General features: G+C 41.5%; 1 protein-coding gene across 1 annotated transcript in view; it reads right to left on the bottom strand.

The window, feature by feature from the left end:
• The window catches only part of LOC134608783 (band 4.1-like protein 4B), a 150,296-nt gene extending 138,704 nt beyond the window's left edge, over positions 1-11,592 (bottom strand). The window contains exon 1 of the mRNA XM_063451883.1: positions 10,238-11,592. Within this exon, the coding sequence (XP_063307953.1) occupies positions 10,238-10,525 (288 nt within the window). The 5' untranslated portion in view covers positions 10,526-11,592. The remainder of the gene's footprint in view (positions 1-10,237) is intronic.
• Positions 11,593-23,424: the final 11,832 nt, after the last annotated feature.

Genomic DNA, 23,424 nt, shown 5'->3' with positions numbered 1-23,424 from the left:
AAACAAAAAACTAAAGAGCCTCCATTTTGCTTAAATGTACATAGGGATTTAGGCCAGAGCACAGGTAATGTTCTCTTTGATTTTACTATGCTTTGGAGCAATTCCAAGCCTTCTCTATACCTTTTTTCTTCCCATCATTCTGGTGCAGGTTGATCTTCTCATATGTCCAAAGAATGCTATTCCAAAACTGAGTTGACATTTTTTTATTTTATTTGACAAAGTCTTATCTGGCCTGTTCTTGAGTTTATGAATGGTTTGCACCTTGGTGAATCATCTATATTTTATCTCATTAAGTCTTCTCTTTATGGTAGAATTGGATAATGATATGCCTACCTCCAGGAGGGTGTGCTTCGCTTGGCTGGATGCTGTGAAGGGGTTTTTCCCTTTACCACGAAAAGGATTCTACAATCATTCACCACCATTTTCCATGGACGTCCAGGCCCTTTTGTGTTGCGAAACTTGCAAGTACTTTTTTTCCCCCCTCAGAATGTACCAAATTGTTGATGTGGCCACTACCAATGTTCCTGTTCTCTATTTATAGTTTTTTTGCATCCTAAAAACCTGCTTTATTGATGACATAATGAAAGAATAGCCCACACCTGTCCATGACAGCTTTTGAGTCAATTGCCCAATTATTTTGGTCCCTTGAGAAGAAGAAGAAGAAGAAGAAAAAAAAAAAAAAAAAAAAAAAGGGGAGGGACTACATAAGAACTATGATTCCTAAACCATTTTTGAAATTTGGATGGGAAAACATTCAAAGTAAATCTGAGAGACTGCAGGAAATATTCATTATTCAATTAATTTGAATTTATTTTGATAAACAGACGAAAAAACTTGTAACCGTGCCCAAATATTTCTGGACCAACGGTATGTATGTATGCATGTATGTAATAGCCATTGAGAGGCCTTTCTACCATGACTATGCATGTCTAAATGCATCCCCTGAACAGTGTGCCCTATACTAACAGTGTACCCTATACTATTAAAATATAAAAACGATTATTTTTTACGGTTTTAACTTGTCCACCTATTATATGTGTAAACCAATGTCATGTGACCAGGACTACATTTCCCTGCATTCCCAGCGAATACACACAGCATTATGCCGACCCTGCCCACCTTATTGGTTTAAAAACGGCCACGCCCTCGCGACCTTTAACCTTTCATTTCACAACCTAATTTCTTCCCTCCCTCACATAAAAGTCTATTTCTTTTTATACCCCTCAGGTCATATGTGGGTTTAGTACTACCCTATACTATTAAAATATAAAAACGATTTTTTTTTCACTATTTTAATATGTCCACCTATCATATGTATAACTGAAAGTCATGTGACTGCAGTCACATGGTAATGATGCAAATTTGGCGCCAATCTTTGAAATTCATTGCAAATTAGCTGCCTATATAATGTGAATAGCCAGGATTATTTACTCTACACTTGAAAAAGCCTACTGTTTGGCGAAACGCGTTGTGTATTTTTACTTTGTTTTTAATTAAAGTATTTTGTGACTACCACTTATCTTTGGTTAGTACATTTACTTTATATGTTGCTGTTTTATCCTGGCTGATTTTTTTTAAACAAGATCCAGTACTTCAAAAGAAATCTCTGATGGGGATTATTCCACCCACGCTTGGTTCATAGAGCAGTGTGGCTGCTCTGAACACTGTAAGTATGTTTCTTTTTTATTCCACTGTCATTTTATATATGGAAAACACTATGGGCCCTCTCTTGTGATTTTATTTTCATAAGACCGGCACTGCAAGCATCATTAGAGAATATCCTACACGTGGGGAGTTAAAATACCACTGTATGCTGTTTTACTCAGAGCTGGTCATAGCTCTTTAAATTGTAAGTTGGCACTCTTAGGACCTCAGTGTTGTCTGTTGTTGCAGTATTACCAAAGTTATTGCACCATTGGGTTTTTCCATCTTTTATATGCTGACGTCTGTCTGGGATGGTGTAAAGAATCTTGTGAAGACACCTCCAATTGTCCAGCAATATCCTGTGGGGAGTACTAAATACCACTGTATGCTGTTTTACCTAGAGCTGGGCTTAGCTCTTTAAATTGTAAGTTGGCACTTCTCCACGTCTGTGTTGTTCGTGATCCTTTCCGCATTACGGTTTTGCACTATTGGTCTCCCCTCTCTGCTTTTGTATTCCATATTCGACTACTGAGTGTCAGGATCGGGACAGGGATCCAACACGCAGAGTACAAACAGTAGCCAGATACGTATACCGGACCTTAGAATGGCCGGACTAACGTAAGTAGTACCGTATAGAATGGTCAAAGACAAGCCGAGGTCGAGGGTAACAGAAGACAGGTAAGCGAGAGACAAGCCGAATCAAGGGTAACAGAGATAAGCAGAGTAAGGTAAACAAGCCGGGTCAAAACCAAAAGGGATAATAGAATACACAAGCCCTGAGTGACTAGAACAAGCTAGAACCACGACAGGGCAATGAGCTAATGAAGGAAGCTCTGTTAAATACCCTGTTCAGAGCAGTAACCACACCTCCGAGACGTCCTGATTGGTCCTGCAGCAATTGACTGACAGGTCGATCCGGGGGAGTGTCCTGATGATGACTTCCTGCCTAGATGGTGTAAAAGGCAGTCACTCCCTCGCGGCCGGCCTTGCATGACCGGATAGACCGCGGGGAAGGGAGTCATCAGACTGTCTGAATGGTGGAACAGCTAAGTCTCTACCTCTTTTGGAGGTAGAGACCACAGGTACCCTGACACTGAGATCCCAAAGAAAGAACCTAAGAACACTCACTCAAGGTCCACATTGTACCTAAAGACTTTTTCATCTCCCTTTATTTTATTTAGCGCACCCTGTATTTGTTGTCTAGTGTGCCAGCTGAAACCTGCTGCTATTTAGAGCATCAGCTGTTTCGTTATCCTCCCCCATTTCCTGATCCTGGGTCACAAGGCTCCACTTTTAAATTATGTTTGTACAGTCACAAGCCAAGTATCTAGCATTTTGATTGTATAATGCTTCACGGTCTAAGAATCCTCATTGGTACATCTATATGATAGACCTTACCCACATTAGTTAACCACCATATTTGTTATTCTTCATGTGACTGCACAGATTGAGATATACCAAGAGTTAGCTCACTCTGCTTTCACAAACCAAAATACTCATCACTTGATGTATGTAACTTTGCACACCATTTCCATGCACCTTAGTGGAGAACCACTCCGTATTTTTAACTGTGAAAGGTGTGTCAAAAAGTGCAACGGTTTTGTTATATTATGAAAAAGATCCAAACATTTATTCACATTCATCTGTTGATATAAATACACAACTTCTATTAGTTTCAGATTTGGCTGGACAGTCCCAGTTTCCAGTTTTCCCCTGCTTGTCCTTTATCTCAGGACAAAATGGAAAGCAGAAGTGCAATCAGTAAATGTGCTTCCGCTGTGCAAAGTTAGTTACCTCAAGGCACTGAACCCATTAAAGAGTAATTCAAAAATGCACTGCGTATTCTAGGTTGTGAATGGGGCCAACCAGATAGGTTTCTGGTCATTCACCCTCTGACATGCCTCTAAAATATGATCATGTTATACAGCCACATCTGTATCCTTATTTAACAAAGTTCATGGTATTATCGTAAACCTTTATTATGTAATCATTACAAAGATTGCATCAATTGTCTTATAAATGCCACAATTGCTGTCCTGTGGCATTTTAGCAACACAAAGTTGCAATACAAGGCAGTGGTTTCCAAAAAGTCAAAAAGCAGAAATATATCATCATTTTTAAATACTATAAACCTGAATAACTCAGACAGGTATAAAATAAGCTATATAGCCCATGCCAAGTGTATATTACTAATAAAGTGACGAGAGGTCTGTATTTAACATTTGTAGGTTTTATACACACCATTAACAAAATGTAACTGCAAAGTCTTAACATTCTGCTGTGCTACTACTATAATTAGCATCTAGGGCAGAGTATCATACTTTATTTATTAGTCATAGCATGCAATATGAATATATACATACAAACTAATTCCATATTAATAAGCACATTTACAGCATCTTAACCAATACAGGATCTCCATGCAGTTATTTACATTGAACAGAACACATAATGTCATCATTAGCTGATGAATAAGAATTATTTGGAAACATGGGTGTATGCTGGTCCAAAAGAATCACATGCAATGATGCTTTGCATATGAACACAGTAAAACATGCTATTAAAGATGTCCCTAATAGAAGTGAGTCAATATTTTGAAATAAATGCCTTTACTGACAAGTTGTTCATTAAATCACTGTACATGGCCAAAGTAAACTGATTTGTCATTCTGCCAAGAACCACATTACTTTTTGGTGAGGGTATGCAATTAGACATGCACAGTCAAAGGCCTCTCATTGGCTATTAAACCCCCCCCCCCCCCCCCCCCCCCCCAAAAGTAGTACAATTCCTAGCGGTTTGCACATTATCTAGAAGACTCTACTAAGTCATCGTACCTTATGACAAGCTAGCCAATCAAGGGATTAGAATACATTTAAAAAGAGAATTATAATCCTAATCTAGAACTCTTTAGGAACTATATAGAGCAAGAGCGTTTAACCCCTTAAGGACACATGACATGTGTGACATGTCATAATTCCCTTTTATTCCAGAAGTTTGGTCCTTAAGGGGTCAAGGTATGTGTTTTGGGTAGAGGGTAAGGGATATTTTCCAAGCACAGGTGAGTAGTGGAAACTTTTTTCTGCCCCATCCGATGTGACATTTAAAGAGAATGAATAATGCAGAAGCCCCTATCAAAATCAAATTTTAAAACCATTGCAACTCAAGTTATATATTAGTAAATATATAAAAGAGTGTAATAAGAATAGAGTATCGGTCACCTACCTTTGATACAAAATTAGTAAATAAAGTAACATTGCCTCAATACACTCAAGTACAAAAACCCAGTCTAAATACTGTAGGAGACCAGTTAGGACAGATCAATGGAACCAACTTTTGTTGCTTGCTATATGACAAGCAACTAATTTGTTTCCTAAAGCACACAGGTGTCAGATGGGGCCAAGCAGACATTCTTCACACACAGCCTCATCTAGACTTTATTTTTATTTTTTATTTTGTTAACACTAGCACTAGCCATGCAGATAGCAATTGACATTATTTATGAACATCACTCTGGAAAGATACAGGATTAATTCACATAACAGGAGGAGGTAAGCAGTATGGCTGTGAGGGCTTAACAACCATAAACAAAATAGCAGGAGGAGGTCATGAGGTTACTACATGACAACTTGTTAAACAACGTGTCCAGTGGATACCAATTACTGTTATATCTGCTCACTAACAATGTCCCTAACTGCAAGGCAAATAGTGGACATACAGCTCAGCTGTGCACAGAAATCAGAATATGTGCCAACTTGTACCTCACAAGTAAACTTGCATGTAAAGCAGGTGATTTGGTACTTATTGTTAATTAGGCAGACACAATGGCATCAAGTCAGTAGTTATAAATTCACTTTATGGTAATACACTGCACAAACAGTTCAACATTATGGAACTAACGTACAACTAACAAAAGAAATGGAAATTTTACACAGTTAGTCGATATATGGGGCTAAAGCAGCTTCTGAATTAGAACTACAACTTTAAGGAGTTATATGGCTGAAAAATGTTGGCCTGCTATGTTTTAAGACAAGAGCATTCAACTTCAGTCAGAAAGCACTTTTCTTTAACATTATTATAATCCCAGAATTTGTTTCACTAGTAAGTGCATGTTTAACAAGAAAATCATAAAAAAGGAGTTTAGAATCATGTTTTCACAAAAGCAAGGGTATTCACCAGCGAGCAATGCTGGGAATTCAAAAGGTTTTAAATAGGTCAAAATAGACAGACTGAAAGCAGCATGGACTTGGAGAATTTTTCTAACTTGTCTATTTTGGCCTAAATTTGAACTCTTGGCAATTCTCACTTTAATGAATAACACTGTAAGTCAAGGAAATTAAAGGGATTCTCCAATGCCAGGAAAACAAATTTCCTTGCACTGCAGGACCCTGTAGAGCCCCTCACCCTCCCACCCACCATGCCAAGTTGCTGAAGGGGTTAAAACACCTTCAGTGACTTACCGGAGTCCAGCCCAGATGTCCCTCGGCGCTGGTCAGCCGGCAGGGGAGACCTAATGCGCAGCAATGGCCGCGCACGCACATTAGACCTCCCCATAGGAAAGCATTATTCAATGCTTACCTATGGGGATTTCGGCGACATTGGAGGTCCTCACATAGAGTGAGGACGTCCAGCGTTGCTTAAAACACTTTTCATGTTCTAAGAACACTGAAGTCCCTTTTGTGGCTGATAGACAGCCACTAGAGGAGGACTTAACCCTGCAAGGTAAATCTTGTAGTTTATGAAAACTGCAATAATTACACTTGCAGGGTTAAGGGTAGTGGGAGTTGGCACCCAGACCACTCCAATAGGAAGAAGTGGTATGGGTGCCTGGAGTATCTCTTTAAGGATGTAATAAATAAGTGAGAAATGGTAGCCAATAAAGGAACAACAAAAATATTGCTTGAACTGCTTGGATTTGTGTGCATGCATACAGAATGAAAAAAAAAAAAGTTTAAACATAAAGGCCTTACAGGGCAAAGTTCAGCTCCACTCCTATAATGCATCACACATAAAAACCAATAGCAACAACATGCCAGCTTTCCAACAGACATCACACCTCCTTCCAAATCCCCAATGTGAACAACAGCCTCAGATGTGAAATGTTTGGCATGTTACTTGTGTCATTTTTTATTAAAGGATCACGATAGCCTCCAGAACAACTACAGATTAATCTAGCTGTTCTGATGAGTATAGTCAGTCATTGCAGACTTTTTGCTGTAAAAACAGAAAAGGCAGTGCTTACATTACAGCCTTGGAACACCTCCTCAGCATTGATGTTCAACATCTCCACTCATGCATGATTCAAAGAGATGCATTCAAGGCTCGAGTCCTGCAGGAATGCGTGGGAACGCATTCCTGCACTTTTTCCACAGCAGGAACGCCGTTCCCGTTAGTAGTCCTACAGGACCCAGGGCTGGCGCGTATATAAGGCAGCTCAAGCGGCCGCCAGAGCATGGGGGCCTGTGGCTGGGGACTCTGATTGTTTTTTTTTTTAAACTCACCTCTCTCCCTGCAGCCAGTGGAGTCGGCCGGACTCTCCTGATGATGTCAAGAGGAGGGGGCGAGACTTCCACTGCTCTTCACCCAGGACCAACTTCACTGACTGCAGACTCCAGATCCTGTCCCACCCCTCCTGGCCCAAGGTAAGTTTGGCAGGCGGGGGGGGGGGGGGGGGGAGGTGGGGGGGTTAGGGGAGGGAAATACACTTTGTTATTTTTTTAATCCCCTTCCTCAGCCCCTGTTCTGTTTTGTTTCTTTTGGGAGAGGGTGGATCTTGGGTGAGTTCCCACACTTTTTTACCCATGACTTGACCCCTGGATGCATGGATTTAATGCATCTATAGGAAGAGATGCTGATTGCCAGGGCAGTGTTTGGCTCTGTCTGCCCGCCCCACCCCCTTGTTAGAGATCATCACAATTGACAATCTCAGCCAATCCAATGCATTGTAAATGGCTGAGATCATCAAATCTGATTGGATTGGGGTAGAGCCGCACAGGCTGGAAATAAGGCTGGTAAACCCCTTTTTTGGGTGAGGGAAAAGGCTTAAAAGCAGCTCAGACACAATGTTTCATTTCCCCCACATTTTAATCCCTAATTTTTTTGTAGTTATACATAAAAAAGTAGGGATTCATTTTACTAATATTATCTACAAGCTGATAAAATACTGACAAAGGGATGTGCTTTAATCAATCTCTGTTTTTAGTGTTTTTTTCCCCCACCAGTAGCATAGCAATGCAAATTCCAAAGCCACAAAGGACCATCAGTTCTAAAACCTGTATTATTATTGCCATTTATATAGCGCCAACAGATTCCATAGCGCTTTACAATATTAGGAGAGGAGGATTTAACTATAAATAGGACAATTACAAAAAACTTACGGGAACAATATGGTGTGGAATGTGTGTAAAAAGAAAACCAATACATCACACATGCACATTTATTGGCTAATATAGAGGATGGAAGCCTTTCCAATTTTTTGTAGTTCCCAAGTCAGGTTGAATGAGGATGCAGAGATAAGTTGTGATATTCGTTTGAGTTCTAGTTCTAAAATATGGAATGATATGTTCAGTACAGATTTCCTTACTTCTTCAAAAGCCAGGAACTGGAGACCTATCACAGAATAAATTATCAGCTGTATAGATGCATTGGTAACCAATCTTTGAAAGAATACCAGGAAATATATATGCTTCATGACCTCCACAACTTAATTATGCATCAGCTTTGCATTGGCTGCCCTTCAGAATAGAAATAGGCTACCAAAACAAAAAGGACACAGGAATGATGTACATAATTACACAGAGTAGAAGGAGAATATATTCCCATTTTAACAAAGTAAATCATAATTCATAGTCACCTTCCCAGTTCCGCTTAAAGCCAACACAGGCGCTTGCAAATGGCCTTCAAAAGTGAATTCCCTTGTAAATCTAGAAACCTCCATGTACTGCATGACCATAGCTCTGTTTAATGTACATCTCAATTAAAAGGTACATTCATAGTGGTTTCGGTGCCAGCCGTGCCTTGGTACTCACCCACTGTATGTAGTCAAACCATTTTAGAACAGTTTGACTTACCCATTATCTTGTGCTGCTCCCTGCAGCCTCCACGAGAGTCGGAATCTCTCTGGAGGAGCCAAACCACACAGTGCAGGGCTTAGCTTATTGGCTGAAAGCAATCAGGAGTGATGACAACCTCCTAGCAGGAGCTTCAGATATTCCTGAAGGCTGCAGAGATGTGGTAAGAGGTGCCCTGGCAACCCAAGGTAAGAAGTCAAAACGTTATAAAAAGATTTGCAGTGGCTATGGTGTTTGGAGTGTCTTCTACTTGTGGGCCATGATCAGATGGTAGATGCAACAGAATAGATTTAAAAAAATAAAAAAATAAAGAGAAAAGAAACACCACATTATAGTTTGACGGACAATAATAACCCCTTAAGGACACGACGGAAATATTCCGTCATGATTCCATTTTATTCCAGAAGTTGTGTCATTAAGGGGTTAATATAGACAGTGTTTTAGTGCAGCAGAAATAATCTCATGGCATAGATGTCAAAGTACAATCTCTGCATACATCATAAAGACTGGATTTACTGATGACAGTGTTCAAAGTAACACACCTTTCTCTATACATACATTATACACACACAATGCTGAAAACAAGTAGCTCCCCCCCCCCCCCCCCCAACTAGAAGAAAATATCACATATTGGTGTTTTTTATTGAATATACTAGTATTACCTACTGCAGTGCTTAAATAAATATAGTAAACTTGCTAAACTAATCTTTATAAAATTAAAAAGTTCGCCCAGTTAATTTAAAAAAAAAGTGTAACAGTATAGTTTCGAAAATATCTGTGATCCAAAATATTATCTAAAAAACACTTCATACTTGAATTATTCTACATTACGCACAAAATGCAGTACAGTATATCATACAAATATACACGAAAAATAGCATGTTACTTTGTAGGTTTACAGCACAGAACACATCTCAGATCGCCATCTCAAAATGCAATTAGAAATGCTTAACGTGTTCTTAACATGATTTCGGATTGGAGATATACAACATGGAAAATGTATAGTATCGTCTGAATAATTAGACTGCCAGTTTGAATGTCTAAAAGTGGTATTTTAAAACTTAGAATAGGTTGTGCTCAGCAGATGCCCATTTAGAAGCAATAACAAGAATAAATGAGTTTCTGTGCAATGTGCTCAGAGATGGTCCTGCAGTGTTTATTGTGATAGAATGCTAGGAAAGACAAGGGTTCTTCACTAAAGAGAAATGGTAAATGATTCTGAGCTTTTGGTCAAGTAAAAAAAAAAAACCAAAAAAAAAAACAAAAAACCCCACAAACAAAAACCAACACACACACACAGAAGTAATTGTGAATAATACCCACTGTGATGCTATGATATTATAGCTTCACGTGGCTTAGAATATAGAGGGAATGTAATGACCTTGTACTTTCACTTTTCCCCATGTAACAATGAAAGGCTTGTATTGGGAGCAGTTATTTCTCACAATGGGACACCTGCATGGGCACCAGGTAGGAATGCCCACATACTGCATGTCCTTTACCCTAAGACAGGAGGGTGCACTTACCGGCAGGTCCACGCTGACATCTGTCCCATCTAGGAGATGCACCTTACAGGTGAGCACGGACTTGCTGTCCCCTGCTGCCGGGATATGCACTGTGGCTCCACCACTGACCACTGGGGGTGGCAGCAAGGTCGAGTGGGTGTATAGAATCCCAACCCCGGGGGCGGCAGCTCCTCCATCCCGCTCATCTCTAGCCCGGAAACCGGGGCCACGACCCGCGCCAGCAACTCTCCCTCCGTGCCGCTGCATCGACCGCCGACCAAAGGTCCTCCGCAGAAACCGCAACATCATCTTTCACCTCCTCCCCGCTGGGCTTTCCTCCTCCCTCTTCACCCTCTCCTCCTCTTCCTGGATAATAAATAGATAGCCAGCGAGTGTGAGTGCACCTCTATAGAGTGCAGGGAGCTCTGAGGTGCACGGTGAGTGAGTGCTCCTCTGTATAGTACAGCTCCGGGGAGCTCTGCGGTGCTCCTCTCTATAGTACAGCTCCGGGAGCTCTGGGTGCTCTTAATGTGTGATCTGCACAAATCTCCCGTCCCACCACTTCCCAGCCAACTGAATGAAGCAGGTGTCCCAAAACTCGTATCCAAATTTCTGCTACAATACAGAGAGAGGACTAGGAAGAATATATCAAAAATAAAATAAAAATGAATTTAACTACCAAAGCTTAAAACTGAATTCTCTCTTCCTCCAGATCCAATACAATATAAAGCCCCTCACATAAACCAGGCAGGAACAAGAAATCAATGGTTTCTTCAATTCAACAGATTCAGGACGTAAAGGAACAATCATCCACAAAGATCGCCAAAAACCACCCCAAAATGGGTCTTTGTAGTCCACCAGGTGTCTGGGGGAAAAAGTTATAGCAGTAAAGAGCCAGCTCCCACTCTGCAGGTTCTCCAATTAGCTCCCACTTCATACAAACAAGTAGCAGGAACTGCAGCCTCTTTTTATTGCACAGGAGTGGGTGGCTGTGGAGGACAGGGCAGGAGAGAGGCAGGAAAATCAACACGAACACCCCTCCTGTCTGGAAATACCATCCTGGAGATGAGGAGGAGGAGGAGGACAATGATCACAGAGATAATTACTATTTATTAAAAAGCAGTCCTCACAACAGGATATGCTGCTGGCTCATCACACGTTGGATAATCGAGTAAACCATAGGGAAGGAGAAAGGAACCTGCTTCCTTCTCAGAATTCACCTGCTTTTCTGGATACTATCCAGTGTCCTCTCCAAAGAGAAAGCGAAGGATCACTTGGACCCCCTTTGTTAGAGATAGATCTCAGGTGACACCAGTTCGCCTTCCCTGTAGTGAGACCTGCTGTGCCACTTGTTGGATGTGGTCGCTTCCTCCTCTTCTTGCAAACTGGAATGACACAGACACGGGTTTGTTTAGTCCCCCTCCTTCACCCCTCCTCTTAGTTCTCTTTGCTTTCACCGTGTCTCCTCCCCTCCAGTGGAGTTTAGCTGATTTTCTAGCTACTCTATTGACAAAGCAACTGCAAGCAGGTGATTTAACCCTCTCAATTCCGCCCATGCCTTGAGATGCAGGTTGGTGTCACCTAACATGGTGACCAGAAAATAACCTTGCCAAATAATAAAATTTCCTCAGGTAGATGACTCTTAAAGTCACTCAGATAGTGCCAGTGATAGCCTATACTCACATTTTCTCAGGTTTGGAATTAAGGGAGAGTTTTATTCCATTGGAAATTCCAAAGAATGATTGTATCAATCAATGTGCTGTTTTTTTGAACAGGTCAATGTAGGAAGCGAAACTAGTTACCTGGAGGTGACGTCACACAAACAAGTTGTAGTCCCAGCCAGAGGAATCTAACTGCCTCACAAATCCTGTTTCACCTGTTGCTGACAGGCTTTTCATATTTTAATTACTACAGTGGCAGGGAGTGAGCATTGCTGTATCAAGAGGTATTCACCCATTTGCTGCATCAAGTGTTAAAGTGAACCTGTTGTGAAAAAAACAACTTACCTGGAATACTCCAATATAAATATACATGGTGTATTCAATGTAAAATATATTACTCACATTTCCTCTGTTCCAGCACTGCTTCATGTTACTCCATGTTTAATATCCGCCTGATGGCTTTCCTCAGCTCCTCTGGAAGTCTTCTTTGATTTGCCCTACTGTCAGTGAGTGTGTGTGTCTATCAGTGAGTGAGTGACGTGAGGGGGTGGCAAAATGGATCTTTGCCTAGGGAGGCAGAAATCCTTCCACCAGCCCTGGGGATAGCTGCTGTAGTGCGAGGACGGGGCTGTGGCGGTAGGATAGGGCAGTGGGAGGGGGATATAGGCTGTAGTGGGAGGACTTTATTATAGTGTAGGGGACATGGGCCTAGAAGTATATTCCCCCTCCCTGGTGCTTACTTTGGCCAAGGAGGGGGTAATACGATTCCTGGTGGTTCTCTGGGAGCTGTTGCTATCTGCACCCCGTGGGGGAGAATTGTCTGGCTGATGAGGGAACTCTTTGAATTCTCATGGGCTTTGTTTCCCAGAGGCAGTATCCTTTGTGAATTCCAAATGAAGCTATTTTAGCCTTAAATTTAAAATTCTTGAAAATTCTCATTTTAGTGAATTACTCTGTTTGTGATGTATTTTTGTGTGTGGTCTAAACAATCATTGTGCACCTGAACCAGTTTACTCAATTATATAGAAACATAGAATGTGACGGCAGATAAGAACCATTTGGCCCATCTAGTCTGCCCAATTTTCTAAATACTTTCATTAGTCCCTGTCCTTATCTTATAGCTAGAATAGCTTTACATCTATCCCATGCATGCTTAAAGGATCACTGTAGGGTCAGGAAAACAAACGTGTATTCCTGACCTTATAGTGTTAAAACCACCATCTAGCCCCCATGAGCCCCTCATGCCTCCATAAATATAGCCAAATCTTACTGTGTTCGAGCCTGAAGCTGTAGATCTGCATGCTGTTTGCCTCAGAAAAACAAGCAGTCTGCTGACATCATCAGAAGTGGTAGCCTGATTCAATCACAATGCTTCCCCATATGATTGGCTGATACTGACAAAGAGGCAGATCAGGGGCAGAGCCAGCATGATTCAAGCACAGCCCTGGCCAATCAACATCTCCTCATAGAGATACATTGAATGAATGAATCTCTATGAGGAAAGTTCGGTGTCTGCATGCAGAGGGAGGAGACACTGAATGTTTGGATGCATTTTAGGCAGCCATGACCCAGGAAGGATCTCTAACAACCATCTGATGAGTGGCCAGTGAAGTTTTCACTAGACTGTAATGTAAACACCGCATTTTCTCTGAAAAGACAGTGTTTACAGCAAAAAGCCTGAAGGTAATGATTCTACTCACCAGAACAAATTCAATAAGCTGTAGTTGTTCTGGTGACTATAGTATCCCTTTAAGTCACGGTTTATCGCTTCTCTTTATCTGTGAAGCTGGCATGGGTTTCTTCTGGCAGGATTACAAGCATAAATCAACAATCTATAGGAGCTCAAGAATGGTAGAATACTTGTGTATATATTGTAAAAACAATCAAAATCAATATGTTTGTTATTTTTAGCTATTATTCTGCCATAGCAGAGCATTTTCCTCTCACAGGTATACTGTAAAATGATTGGTGTTTCTTTTAAATTCAGTAACCCTTCTTTAACTGTACACAACATTTGTTTTTAGAATCACATTTCATAATCTAGAAGCATATTGGCTTTGTGCTTCAGTCCTGAGGTCCTCTAGTGGTTTCAAACAGGAACAGAATGTGTCCTTGCTTATGAAACAATAAACAGTAGACAATATATGATTTAAGTGTAAGTTGATGGATAAGGTAGTGTTTTTTTAGTTTTTTTTTAATCTTTGTTGAAAACAGGCACACAATAACACAGAGACATATTGTATCACTGGCAATTGAGAGCGTAGTCATGGTACAATATCGCAGATTTACATAGCCAATCACCTTGAATCGTACATGATATCATCAATTTGAAGGTATGATCCAATATGGGGAATATAGTCAGGCTGCACCCTCTAGTGTGGAATTATAGCCTTTAGTTTGGAATATTTCAACAGCCAGTTTATACAAAAAAACATTGGTATAATTACAAGCTTTTCTGGACACACCACACCCACATACATATACAAATAAGGTAATTTAAAAGACAGTACAACAGTTTAAAGCAAACCACTAACAGCATTTTCTAAAGTAAGAATTTTAGTGATTCAAAATGAATTTCATACTTTATGTTAAGATACAACTAAAAAGATAACTGAATTTTTCTAACTCTGATGTTCTGACTTTTATGCTTATGTGACGTACTTTGAATTTACAATTTACTACATTTCAAATAGAACCAATCTCATATCTGAATTTAAACGTTTAGGCAGAAATCTGATCTGAAAAAAAAAACTCCAACTCAACTTGGATATTTCTGCCACAGTTTTGGTGTTAAATAGAATTTATAGTCACACAACAACTATAACTAAATGTAGTTGTTATGTCGTCTATAGTCACCCCCTGCAGGCATTTTCATGCAAACACTGCCTTTTCACACTGACTAAGCAGTGTTTACATTACGGCCTAGGGACACCTCTAGAATCACTCAGATGACCATTAGAGTTGCTTTCTGGGTCAGTGCTGCACATTGTACAGCACTGATGGTCTGCGTCTCCTCACTCTGCATGGAGATTCTGAACATTCTGCAGGCACATACTACACACACTAGAAAAACTGCGTGAAGCTGTAGTTGTTCTCGTGACTATAGGCATTTTTGAGCTGTAACTAAGAGCCATTTTGTCACAAACCTAGATCAAATTATTTTTAATTCACTGTGGAGTGATTAGAGTTGAGCGAACCCGAACATTACGATTTTTTTGACCCTGAACCCAAGCCCGGACATTTCAGTAACAGTTAGGGTTCGAGTTCGGTGTTCGGCGATTTAATGGCGATTTAATAATTACATTTTTTTTAAACCATGCCCACCTCCCGAGCCCCGACTTGTGACTTGCGAGTGGGGGCTTTTAATCTAAAGGGGGGACCTATTTCCCCCCCCGGCCCCCACCCCTGAGCGGCGGGTGGGGGCCCTAAAGTAAAAAAGGGGGAAGGATCTATTGTCCTCCCCCTCCCCGGCCCCCACCCCCGAGCGGCGGGTGGGGGCCCTAAATACCAATAAGGGGGGGACCTATTGTCCTCCCCCCTGGCCCCCACCCCTGAGCGGCAGGTAAAATAATGGGAGGGGGACCTATTGTCCTCCCCCCTGGCCCCCACCCCTGAGTGGCGGGTGGGGGCCCTAAATTAGAATAAGGGTTTGGACCTAATGTCCTCCCCCCTGGCCCCCACCCCTGCGTGGTGGGTGGGGGCACCAAATACCAATTAGGGGGGACCTAATGTCCTCCCCCCTGGCCCCCACCCTTGAGCGGTGGGTGGGGGCCCTAAATAAAAATTGGGGGGGACCTAATGTACTCGCCCCTGGCCCCCACCCCTGAGCAGTGGGTGGGGGCCCTAAATATCAATTACGGGGGGAACCTAATGTCCTCCCCACTGGCCCCCACCCCTGAGCGGTGGGTGGGGGCCCTAAATACCAATTAGGGGGGGAACCTAATGTCCTCCCCACTGGCCCCCACCCTTGAGCGGTGGGTGGGGGCCCTAAATAAAAATTGGGGGGGGACCTAATGTACTCCCCCCTGGCCCTCACCCCTGAGAGGTGGGTGGGGGCCCTAAATAGCAATTGGGGGGGGGAACCTAATGTCCTCCCCACTGGCCCCCACCCCTGAGCGGTGGGTGGGGGCCCTAAATACCAATTAGGGGGAACCTAATGTCCTCCCCACTGGCCCCCACCCCTGAGCGGTGGGTGGGGGCCCTAAATAGCAATTGGGGGGGAACCTAATGTCCTCCCCACTGGCCCCCACCCCTGAGCGGCGGGTGGGGGCCATAAATAAAAATGTAACCCCCCCACCCGGGTGACTAGGGGTCCCTAAACCCCTAGTCACCCACCCAAAAAAATTAACCCCTACCTACCCCCCTCACCCTACAAATAATGATGGGGGGACCTTTAACTAAGTACCTGTAAAAATAAAATAAAACTTACCATTTGATGTTTTCTTTCTTCTAAAATCTTCTTTTTTCAGCCCCAAAAAAGGCCAAATAAAAATCTATAATAACCAACACACTTGTAAAGCCTTGCCCCGCCCTGCAATTAGGCTCAGAGCGCTCTGGTGGGTTTAAGACATCCAATCAGAGTGCTCTGACAGGTACATTTACCTGTCACAGCACTCTGATTGGTTAGCTTGAAATCCACCAATCAGAGTGCTCTGTGTCATTTTACACAGCGTGGGAAAGTTCTTTGGAATTTTCCCACGCTGTGTAATTTGACTCATAACACTCTGATTGGTGGATTAAGAAGTGGATTCCCAAAACATTTATTAGTTTGGTTTGTGTCCTTCAAATTAAACAGCACTATAGCACTGCTGTGCACACAGTATTTCTTAGTTGCTCCTGCTTAGGCAACAAGTCCTGGAGGTGTCAGCAGCAAAGAGGTACCATTTATTCTAAAAACTATTTTCAGGTTGTTTCATTCCTGACCTCATTATATTATATGTTGCCACAAGGATAATTTATCAACTGAAAAGAGGCTATGAAGTAATTAATTCATTTAGTAATCAGGCAATCAGACAAAAGAGAGAAAGGAGCAATAAGGAATAATGACCAATGTGACCGTAGTCGCCATCACCAGCAGCTTAAGACGGATAATTTATGTTCTTATGTTTAGTCACCATGTGCCCATTATAGGTGCAAGGTGTGTATTATGTAATTGTTTATTTTGTGTGCTCTCCTGTGCTGTAGATACATTGGACCAACTGCGTGGATTCGACTGTGGAGTGCCATCTGTTGGTTTTGAAGTTCTTGAAACAGCTACATTATCTCACAAAAGTGAGTACACATTTTTGTAAATATTTTATATCTTTTCATGTGACAACACTGAAGAAATTACACTCTGCTACAATGTAAAGTAGTAAGTGTACAGCCTGTATAACAGTGTAAATTTGCTGTCCTCTCAAAATAATTCAACACACAGCCATTAATGTCTAAACCGTTAGCAACAAAAGTGAGTACACCCCTAATTGGAAATGTCCAAATTGGGCTCAATTAGCCATTTTCCCTCTGTGGTGTCATGTGACTCGTTAGTGTTACAAGGTCTCAGTTGTTAATGGGAAGCAGGTGTGTTAATTTATGTGTTATTGCTCTTACACTCTCTCATACTGGTCACTGGAAGTTCAACATGGCACCTCATGGCAAAGTACTCTCTGAGGATCTGAAAAAAGAATTGTTGCTCTACATAAAGATGAGCTAGTAAATTAGGTGGACAGCGCTAAGAATTATTATAATAAAATCATACATACAAAGGTAGCAGCAGATTTCGTAATTATGTTTCTTACTCTTAAAAAAAAAAAGGAAATAAAAGTACAATGATTGCTCTAACAAATGTAAGTAGGTCTAATATTATTTACTTATCCTTTTTTTACATACGTACTGTACCATTGGTATCCATCCTTATTTTTTTCATATGATGAATCGCACTACCTTGGGAATCTGATACCAGCAAAAATAAAGCCTTAGACGGGGATTGTTCCGGCCAGGCTCCTAAAATAGAGCTTTTTAAGCTCTGGAAAACGTGAGTGCCCCTTTGGAATATACCTTTATCACCATGTTATTCATAACATACTGCACTATCATTGTACTTTTATTTCCTTTTTTCTTTAAGAGTAAGAAACATAATTGCGAAATCTGCTGCTACCTTTGTATGTATGATTTTATTATAATAATTCTTAGCGCTGTCCACCTAATTTACTAGCTTGTTTTGTTCTATTGTTCACAAGGTAAAAGGAACTCCTTGTTGGTGAATAGCTGCTTTATTGGATAGAGAGCACTTATCACTTTTTTCACTGTCTACATGAAGATGGCCTAAGCCGATGGTGGTGGGGTATGCGGCCATAGGTCGACCGGGGAGGGGGCCCGCTGTCTATCAATGCATCAATGCAGAGTAGGCACCTGCCTGCCCAAAACGGCAGGTGCCTACTCTGCTTTCTTGTTGGGAGGACCGGAAGCAGGGAGAGGGATCTTGGAAGCAGCTCTCCTGTCCTCCCGCGAGCAATCTGTGTGGAGCGTTGCCGCGTGTTACCATGGCAACACTCCACACAGCATCATAGTTACATAGTTACATAGTTACATAGTTAGATAGCTGAAAAGAGACTTGCGTCCATCAAGTTCAGCCTTCCTCACACCTGTTTTTTGCTGTTGATCCAAAAGAGAAAAAAAAAATAAAATAAAAAACCCCAGTTTGAAGCACAATTTTGCAACAAGCTAGGACAAAAAATTCCTTATTGACCCCAGAATGGCAGTCAGATTTATCCTTGAATCAAGCAGTTATTACCCTACATTGAAAGATTATATCCTTGAATATTCTGTCTTTGCAAGTATGCATCTAGTAGCTGTTTGAACATATGTATGGACTCTGATAAAACCACTTCTTCAGGCAGAGAATTCCACATCCTGATTGTTCTTACAGTAAAAAAACCTTTCCTTTGCCTTAGACGAAATCTTCTTTCTTCCAGTCTAAACGCATGGCCTCGTGTCCTATGTAAAGTCCGGTTTGTGAATAGATTTCCACACAATGGTTTGTATTGACCCCGAATATATTTGTATAATGTTATCATATCCCCTCTCAGGCGACGTTTTTCTAAACTAAATAGGTTTAAATTTGTTAACCTTTCTTCATAGCTGATATGTTCCATTCCTTTTATTAATTTTGTAGCCCGCCTCTGCACTTTTTCTAGTGCCATGATATCCTTCTTTAGAACAGGTGCCCAAAATTGCACAGCATATTCAATATGTGGTCTTACCAGTGATTTATAGAGAGGCAAAATGATATTCTCGTCCCGAGAATGAATGCCCTTTTTCATGCATGACAATACCTTACTGGCCTTGGCCACTGCTGATTGACATTGCACATTGTTGCATAGTTTGTTGTCTATAACAATTCCCAAGTCCTTTTCGTGTGTTGTTATCCCTAATTCGCTTCCATTAAGGGTATACGTTGCTTGTGTATTCTTTACGCCGAAGTGCATAACTTTGCATTTTTCAACATTAAATTTCATCTGCCATTTGAGTGCCCAGTCCTCCAGTCTATCTAAATCCTTCTGCAGCAAAGTAATATCTTGCTCACATTGTATTATTTTACAAAGTTTTGTGTCATCTGCAAACACTGAAACATGACTTTCAATGCTGTCTTCAAGATCATTTATAAAAATGTTAAATAGAAGGGGTCCCAGAACAGACCCCTGAGGGACACCACTTGCCACCTCTGTCCAGCTTGAAAATTTACCATTAACGACAACTCTTTGTATTCTGTTTTTAAGCCAATGTTCTACCCAAGAACAAGCATTTTCATCGAGACCGATTTCCTTGAGTTTGAACACTAATCTTTTGTGTGGAACTGTATCAAATGCCTTGGCAAAATCCAAATAGATCACATCCACTGCAACACCCTGATCTATACTTCTACTTACTTCTTCGTAGAACGCAATCAAGTTAGTTTGACATGACCTGTGCTTCATAAAACCGTGCTGATTTTTGCTGATAACCATATTCTTCTCAAGGAATTCTTGAATATTATCCCTTAATAACCTTTCAAATATTTTACCAGCCACAGAAGTTAAGCTCACAGGTCTATAATTTCCAGGCAAGGATTTTGAACCCTTTTTGAATATAGGAACCACATCTGCCTTCCTCCAATCCTCCGGAACACTTCCTGAAAGAAAAGAATCTTGAAAGATTAAAAACAGAGGTTCACTTATTTCTACACTTAGTTCCTTAAGTACACGTGGATGGATACCGTCAGGCCCTGGAGCTTTGTTTATATTAACTTTCTTTAGTTGCTGCAGCACATTGTCTTGAGTTAACCAATTACAATTATTCTGCAAGTTTTTAGTAGCAATCATTTGCACATCTATTGCCATGGGTTCTTCTTTAATATATACGGAGGAGAAATAGTTATTTAGAATTCCTGCCTTTTCTTGGTCTTCATTAACTAACACCCCCGTTTCAGTTTTAAGTGTACCTATACTTTCATTTTTGGGTTTTTTGGAATTTATGTACTTAAAAAATGCTTTGGGGTTGGTTTTGCTCTCTTTAGCTATCATTTTTTCATTTTGAAGTTTAGCAAGTTTAATTGCCTTTTTGCACGCATTATTTGCTTTCTTATATCTTTTATAAGATGCATCTGATTTGTCTGATTTAAATGCTTTAAATGCCCTTTTCTTATTTTTAATCTCTTGTTTTACTTCTCTACTAAGCCACATTGGTTTTAATTTGTTTCTTTTATACTTATTTCCCAATGGTACATACTGTGAAATGTACCTTTCTAATATTTGTTGGAAGATGATCCATTTATCCTCAGTGTTCTTTTCACTAAAGAGTTTATGCCAGTCAATATATTGTAAAGCTTCCCTTATCTTATTGAAATTGGCCTTTTTAAAATTATATGTTTTAGTATACCCCATGTGCTTTTGTTTTTTTGAGTTTATTTCAAAGGACACTATATTGTGATCACTATTTCCCAAGTGCTCACCTACTTGAATGTTGGTCAAAAGATCAACGTTGTTTGTTAAAACCAGGTCCAGACAAGCGTCCATTCTAGTTGGTGCTTGTACAAGTTGTGACATGAAGTTGTCATTTAACAAGTTTAAAAACCTAATTCCCTTTGCTGAGCTACCAGTCCCTATGTCCCAATTTATGTCTGGGTAATTAAAATCTCCAATAATTAAAGTGTTACCAAGATTTGCAGCTTTCTCAATTTGCTCAAACAGCTGTTGTTCCTCGTCAATATTAACATTAGGTGGTTTATAACATATCCCAACCAATAGTTGGTTTCCCTTCTTTTCCCCCAAGCAGATATTTACCCATAAAGCTTCCACATTTTCCTCATCGCATTCAATTTGCTTAAGATTTGGCTTTAAATCATGGTTGACATACAAACATACCCCACCACCCTTCTTGTTTTTCCTATCCTTCCTAAATAATGTGTACCCATTTAAGTTAACTGCCCAGTCATGTGTCTCATCCCACCATGTTTCAGTTATGCCTATTATATCATATTGTTTAGTGTATGCTAATGCCTCTAGTTCCCCCATTTTGTTATTTAGGCTCCTTGCATTAGTAAGCATACATTTAATATCATGCGTCTCTTGTTTATTTTGTGAATTACCAACATTACATAGCTTCTCTGTTCTGAGCTTGCCCCTCCCCCCGTCTCCACCCTCCTTATACTGTTCTAAAGCCCATCTCCTTTCTGTCCTATCTCCATTTTGTAGATTGCTATGACCCTCCCCCCTACTACTAGTTTAAAATCTCCTCCAACCTTCTAGCCATCCTATCCCCCAGCACTGCAGACCCCCTTCCGTTTAGGTGCAATCCATCACTACTATATAGGTTGTACCCAATCGCAAAGTCGGCCCAGTGCTCTAAAAACCCAAAACCCTCCTTCCTGCACCAAGACTTCAGCCACGCATTAACCTCTCTAATCTCCCGCTGCCTTTCCACTGTAGCACGTGGCACAGGTAATATCTCAGAGAATACCACCTTGGAGGTCCTTTTCTTGAGTTTGCTACCTAATTCCCTGAAATCATTCTTTAGGACCTTCCATCTTCCTCTTACTTTGTCATTGGTACCAACATGGACCATGACCGCTGGGTCATCCCCAGCCCCTCCCAATAATCCATCCACTCTGTCAGCAACATGCCGGACCCGAGCACCCAGGAGACAGCAAACTGTCCGGTTGAGCCGATCAGAGTGGCAGATTGCCCTATCTGCTCTCCTAATGATAGAGTCCCCTACCACCACAACCTGTCTTGCCTTCCTTACATTTTGATCCCCACCCGTACTAGAGGGGCTGTCACCTCGGCTGTTAGAAGTAACAGCTTCCTCTAATACAGCTACTCCTGAGCTGATGCTCCCAACATCTTCCCTCAAACGGGCAAATCTGCTAGGTTGCACCAAATCAGGACTAGCTAGCCCTTTCCTCTTCCCTCCCCCCCTGCTTCCTCGCCCCACTGTCACCCAGCTACATGCCTGTTCCCCATCTGTCATATCTCCTCCCTCTCCACTACCTGTCCCCACTAAACTCTGCTCAGTCAGCAGCAGACTCCTCTCAAGATTGTCGATCTCCCTCAAAGTTGCGATTTGCTTCTCAAGATCTCCAATCTGAGCTTCCAGAGAAGCCACTCGCACACAACCATCACAGAGGTATGGACCATGGACGGGTACATCCAGGCATCCATACATGCAACAAGATGTGCATTGAGTTAAACTAACAATCTTGCTAACACTCATTTCCCCAGATACAGATAAAAAAAATAAATAAGTAAAAAAATAAAATAAAAAAGAATCTATATATATATAAATAAAAAAAAAAATTAAAAATTACCTTGATAGTTTAAACCCCTAGTTAGTTCCAACTCCTGGCATCGCGCAGGAGGACAGGAAAGCTGCTTCCCTGTCACATACTTACCACCACCGGACCATCAGGAATGGCTGTGTTCCCCCCCACACCCCCTTCATCTCACCTAAGAAGAAGGGGGGGGGGGGGGGTACAGATTAAATATATATTTAATTTTTTTTTATGTATCTTCCCCACCTCCCCATACACACAGCACCCCTACCCCCACACACACAGCACCCCCACCCCCACACACTACACCCCTACCCCCTACACACAGCACCCCTACCATGCCCCACACACAGCACCCCTACCCTGCCCCACACACAGCACCCTTACTCCCCCACACACAGCACCCCTAATCCCCCCCACACAGCACCCCTATCCCCCACACACAGCACCCCTCACACACAGCACCCTTCGCACACACAAACACACACAGCACCTCACACACACACACACACACACACACAACCTTCACACACAGAACTCCACACATTCCACACCTGTACACACAAACACATACACTGCACCTCTCAATGCAGTATGTGTGTGTATGTGTGTATTCAGCAGTCTTTATGTATTCAGCAGTGTGTGTGTATTCAGCAGACTATGTGTATGTATTCAGCAGTCTGTGTGTACTCTGCAGTCTCTGTGTATGTAGCAGTCGGTTAATTGTTGCTCTACATAAAGATGGCCTAGGCCAGTGATGG

Source organism: Pelobates fuscus, chromosome 4 (genome assembly GCF_036172605.1).
Source record: "Pelobates fuscus isolate aPelFus1 chromosome 4, aPelFus1.pri, whole genome shotgun sequence".
NCBI lineage: Eukaryota > Metazoa > Chordata > Amphibia > Anura > Pelobatidae > Pelobates > Pelobates fuscus.
Note: the sequence above shows the minus strand (reverse complement) of the source record. Positions and strands in the feature narration are given on the sequence as shown.